General features: G+C 37.6%; 1 protein-coding gene across 1 annotated transcript in view; it reads right to left on the bottom strand.

The window, feature by feature from the left end:
• Window positions 1–687: 687 nt before the first annotated feature.
• LOC311098619 (suppression of tumorigenicity 18 protein-like) overlaps window positions 688–6,000 on the bottom strand; it is a 43,013-nt gene continuing 37,700 nt past the window's right edge. Inside the window, exons 18-22 of the mRNA XM_084139150.1 lie at window positions 4,106–4,330; window positions 3,893–3,981; window positions 3,645–3,748; window positions 3,412–3,558; window positions 688–1,209 (exon numbers count right to left, since the gene is read on the bottom strand). Of these exons, the coding sequence (XP_083995276.1) occupies window positions 1,069–1,209; window positions 3,412–3,558; window positions 3,645–3,748; window positions 3,893–3,981; window positions 4,106–4,330 (706 nt within the window). The 3' untranslated portion in view covers window positions 688–1,068. The remainder of the gene's footprint in view (window positions 1,210–3,411; window positions 3,559–3,644; window positions 3,749–3,892; window positions 3,982–4,105; window positions 4,331–6,000) is intronic.

Here is a 6,000-nt window from a genome sequence, read left to right as displayed (position 1 = left end):
CGAGACAATGCTTAAATATTTGAAATGGCATATAAACAGTCATTAAGAACATTTCTCCTTTGAAAAGTGTACTGTACAATAAATTAGACACCAGCCACATAATACTGTCCTACCACAAAACAGAGTACTGTATATTTTATGTATTCATTTACATGTAGGCACATATATGCACACACAGTGTGTGCACAGAAGGCAGTTTAATATCTATATCATTTAAGAAAAAGAATGAACATCTTGTCAAAGTGGATTTTTCAATTTTCTTAGTGCTGTCAGTTGCTCTATTCTAGTGACACACACAAAGTTGAATCTGACATTCAGTTCATTTAATTAAATAAAAGCATGTTGCATTTTGCTAAGAGCTGAAAGCAATTCCCCCAATTGCAGTCAATTTAACATATTGTTGAATTAAGAGATGTACAGTAACATTGCATTTAAGATCTTTAGTCTTACCATACATTCAGTGTTTAATATTAAATAGAAAGCAAAAGCAACAACTAAAAAACATGTTGATTCTGGATTATTCTGGTAGAGTTCTCTACCTTCATGGGAGATCCAAATTATTTTATTATGACATGAGCTGACATATAAATAAACCATCACTAGATGGCGAAAGAGAGCTATGATTGAAACTGGAACGTGCTTCAATGTAATTTACAATGTGCAGAATTAGTCAAAGGATTTCAAATATTTAGCATTTTATATTGATAGAAATAAAAAGAAATGTGTGGAAATAAATACATTGATGAATAAGGATGATAAATAACAGTAATATAAAAAAGACAAAAAATAACAAATACAGATTTAAATCAAGCAAACCATACAAAATAATTAAGTGCAAGGGTGGTAGAAATCTCACCAGAAGAAACATGTCAAGTGAATACAGAAGCGTTAAAAAACATTACAAATTATTTTTGGCTGGTAATTGTCTCAGTGCAATGTATTCAACAGTGAAATGTCGACACATTTCCCAAAGCCTTGTCTTATACATGCAACTAAGCCAGCACTGCACACAGCCATCCAGTGCCATTATCCCAACTCAAAGATACCTCCTCTTGATGTCTCGACAGCTTAAACGTGGATTCCCTTCATAGCCTGTTTGATATTATCCAAGAGAGCCTTACACTCGGGAGAGTAGTCATGCTCAGAGCTGTTGTACATATCTGTTAATGTGTTCACATAGGCTTCGAAATTATGCTCGCTGATGGGCCCCTGAAACACAAACATTTTCAAATATTAGTTCACAAACTGAAGCTTCTTGTGACAATAATAATTTAATGTCACTATAGATAGACAGTCAGGCCCAGAATTATTGGTACCCTTGATAAAGATACAAATACTGAGCTATATTGTATGCTCAAAAACATTTTAAAATTATATTATTTTATACTTATACAATTGCTCAGATAAAGAGATGTTGTTTAACAGGTCATATTAGTTTTTCTCAAAAAGATAGGGGTCAACATGATTGGCACCCCTGTTATCAATACCTTTCAATACCTCACCTTGCGGGGATAATGGCACTGAGCATTTTCCTAAAATGTTTTATGATATTGGAGAACACATTTGGAGGGATCTTAGACCATTCCTCCATACAGAATCTTTCCAGATCCTTGATATCCTTTGTCTGCGGTTATTGACTGCCCTCTTCAATTCAAACCACAGGTTTTCAATGGGTTTCAAGTCCGGAGACTGAGATGATGAGATGCGTGGCCAAAGAGCTCTATTTTCAAGCCATCTGACCATATCACTGGTTCCAATCCAAGTGCCAATGGCATTTAGCAAACTCCAGGCATTTAAATTGTGGGATGACATGAAAATAGAGCTCTTTGGCCCCGCACACCAGTGATGGGTTTGGCGTTGAAATAAGGATACATAAGCAGAAAATACCCCCAAACCTATTATAAAATATGGTGGTGAATCTTTGATGTTATGGGGCTTTCCACTGGTCCTGGGGCCCTTGTTAAGGTCAACGGCATAATCAACTTTACCCAGTACCAGGGCTGTGTCCGAATATTCATACTTACGTTCTAAATAGTAGGCATTTTGGGTATGCGAAAATAGGCAGTTTTATAGTATGTGACATTTTGATGTTGTATGCTTTAAATGCCAGGATGTCATACTCATTTCGGCTTTTCATCTAGTAGAATTCGCTGTACACTATTGAGGAAGAGAATAGTATTTTCACACCCACCTGTGTTTGACAACAGCTGATAATCAGAATAGGGGACGCACTTTACAAAAATGAACGAATGGCGGGGAACAAGGGCGATTGGGCATTAGATGTCGCCTTATCAATATGAATGAGTAATATGTTGATATTTGTTGCTTACTGCATACATTTTTACTAAACAGTACGTTCTAATTAGTATGTAGTACGATTAGTACACGGTATGTAGTTTAAGTAACTAGTAGGCAAGCCAGATTTCAGACATTTTAGCCAAAAACCTGGTTGCCTCTGCCAGGAGGCTGAAACTTGGCCGCAAGTGGATCTTCCAGCAAGACAATAGCTTCAAGCACACATCAAAATCCACAAAGAAACGGTTAATTGACCACAAAAATCAACATTTTGATCAACTCAGTCTCCGGACTTGAACCCCACTGAAAACACTGTGGTTTGAATTGAAGAGAGCAGTCCATAAGTGCAGTAGAAGGATATCTCGGATCTGGAAAGATATGGAGGAATGGTCTAAGATCCCTCCCCATGTGTTCTCAAATCTCATTAAACATCTTAGAAAAAGGCTCAGTGTGTGACACTCTGGCTCTGGGACTTTTGTATTTGAGCCAGGGTGTATTTTGTTTTGTTGGGTTTTGGTTTTGTATTTCTATGTTTGCAGTTCTGTGGTTGTATTTCTAGGTTTGGTCAATGACTCCCAATCGGAGGTAACGAGTGTCAGCTGTCGGCTCGTTATCTCTGATTGGGAGCCATATTTATTCTGTATGTTTTCTTGTGGGGGTTGTGGGTTTTTGTTCCAAGTTCAGTCATTGTCACTGTTGGACTTCACTTTCGTCTTTTGTTTTGTATTGACGTGCTTTATAAATTAAAGTCATCATGTTCACTCGCAACGCTGCGTATTGGTCCGCTTCCTCAGACGATCGTGACACAGTGCCATTATCCTCGCACGGTGAGGCATTAAAAGGTATTGAAAACAGGGGTGCCAATCATTTTGACCACTTTCTTTTTGAGAAAATAAATTATTATTATTTTTCTGAGTAATTATATTATTGTAAAATAATATAATTTCCCTATTTTTTTGGCATACAATATAGCTCAGTATTTGTATTATTTATTTTATACAGTTTTTTTAAATTATCTTTATCATGGGTGTCAATAATTCTGTACCTGACTGTACATATGGTAAAATAAAAAAGCTACATGTGCAAGTGAGGAGGTTCGTATGAGGCCTACTGTACCATTTGAGGCAGTTGGATGTCTGTGAGACTGTTGATGAGAGCTTGGCTGAGGCGAGCTAACTCCTTCAGAAGGCTGTCGTTGTGCTGTTCAATCATCTTGTTCTCCTCCTCAATTGTCTTCAGGTTACATTCCATCGACGAAATCTGCTTTCAGGGGAGAGGGAAACTTGTCAAACTGAACTGGGCATGAATCCTTTAAAAAACATAATATCTTCACAGTTGTGGATAGTTACTTGGGTCTGCAGTTGCATCATGTCAGCTTCTATTTTCAGGTTGGATTCGTTAAGTTCCTTGATTTCATGATCCAAGTGTTGCATATCATCGTTGTTGTCGACTCCTGTATGAAAAGAGAAAATACTAAACATACTTTGATGGTACTGATATTAATATTTCAATAAAATACATTACCCTGTCAAAGCATACATGTACTGTCCACCACCACAAACAGAACATGTTTGTAAAACATATTATAATGGCTTACCACTGCTGGCTTCAAGTTGAATAGTCATCATCTCCTCTCCTGTCATCTTCTTCTTAATACTCTGAGCATTAAGAGGGCATCCAGACAAACTATTTAGAAAGAAAATGACAAATAATGAGAAAGACATTAGAAACTTCAGTTAGAAAGAAACAAAACAAAACAGTTTAATTAGTATTGTATGGGACAAAATGAATGGAGGGAATGCAGGCTAACCTTCTATGGGTGACAAACACGTTATTGGCGTGTCCAAGGCCATTGCAACCGGGCAGGGGACAGTGGGGCAGTTCCTGTTTGCAGGCTTTATTCCAGGGGAAGGGGAGGCCATTGATGGATGACTCTTTCTGCCTCTTGGCAGCGAGGGGGCAGCTCCCTGTACTGCGGTGAGATGTGTACTTCCCTGATGTGTGGCCCTGGCCATCACAACCCATCACTGGACACCTAGTAGGGAGACAAACAAGGGGTTTGTTAAGGAGGGTGATACATTACAAAACGTTCAGATAGAAATGTATTGTATAGAACATATATGATTATCTGTCAAATAGAATAAGGAATCATGTCAGGTCTATTCATTATATTTCTGTCTGCAACATTCAGAACGTTTAACATTACTGAATACACCCCAGGAGTCAGGTTTATTACTATCTGGTGTCCTCCCCTTGTACCGCTACTGTAGTGGAGGGAGTCATGTTGTAACACAGACTGTTGACAATGTACAGAGTGCCCCTGTGAGAGATGCCTATTCTCATTCAGATCAGGCAGAGAAGAAAGATTGTCACCAGTAAGCTGTTTTTTCCTCAGAATAGTTTTGCAGTTCAAGCCATTTGATATGACAGAGGTAGTAAAAACTGTATGATCTGAGATATGTAAATCTATTGCTTTTTTACAGTTTCTGTATAATGGAAATGTAAGTAGATCAAAATGCTGTCAACTGAGTTGAGACAACTTTACTTAACCTCTTAAACCACACATAATAAATGCGTACATACTCAAACAAATCATTTTCACAGTTCATAAACATCCCTCACTAACTAGACCGGAAGATTCGTCAAACCATTATGTTGATTAATCCAGTAAAATGCTGATTAAAAATGTAGTCAACAAAACTGGCTCAAATAATCGCATTAGCCAAGTTGCTAATCCACAAAAACTTTGGAATAATTAACACATTCAGATTGATATAGCCTACATAAAAAAACATAAGCACAAGTCTTGTTGAATATTATTAAGAGTTATAAGGGTAATTACATTTCCCAGCTCTGTTTTTTACAGGTCAGTAATGGAGTGACATGAATTACACATAATTGTCATGTATCCCCTCTTGTGAAAGAATGTAATTTTGAGGGTTGCCGACCCCTTCCCTTACTGGCAAAGGTGAAAGGCAGGCTGAGATGGTACAAATGGCACACAAAGCTAGTGTACAAACAGAACAGAGTGCTACTGTAACAAAGATTGTTGCACTTTGTTGTTCAGTAGAGTACCAGTAGCACTTAGAGGACAAAACAACCTCAACCACATTACTTACATTCATCCATACACTACAGGTAGATGTACACTCTTAGGGGGAAAAAATGCTATCTAGAACCTAAAAGGGTTCTTTGGCTGTCCACATAGGAGAACCCTTTGAATAACACTTTTTGGTTCCAAGAAGAACCCTTTTGGTTCCAAGAAGAACCCTTTTGAGTTCCATGTAGAACCCTTTCCACAGATGGTTCAACACGGAACCCAAAATTCGGGACAATGGAATCATGCCATATGGCCTACAATTTACAATAATCTAATAACATTACAGATGCACTACATGTAGTTTTACTCCCCCACCCTCTCTTGTGTATGAGATATATTCCAGTCTAACTCCTAACCCTTTGGCCCTGCATTAGTTTTTCAAAAGAAGGGTAAATCTGTCCAGATGTAGAAGTAAACAAGGTCTCATACATCTGACCTTGGATTTAAGCAGTAATCAATTACATCATTTCCTCCCCAATAATACTTTTTACCAGTGGTGGAAAAAGTACCCAATTGTCATACTTGAGTAAAACTATAGATACCTTAATAGAAAGTTACTCAAGTAAAAGTGAAAGTATCCCAATAAAATACTACTTGAGTAAAAG

The sequence above is a fragment of the Coregonus lavaretus genome, assembly GCF_964263955.1.
Source record: "Coregonus lavaretus genome assembly, chromosome: 23".
Classification (NCBI taxonomy): domain Eukaryota; kingdom Metazoa; phylum Chordata; class Actinopteri; order Salmoniformes; family Salmonidae; genus Coregonus; species Coregonus lavaretus.
The sequence above is the reverse complement of the archived record's forward strand: the minus strand, read 5'-3'. Positions and strand labels throughout refer to the sequence as shown.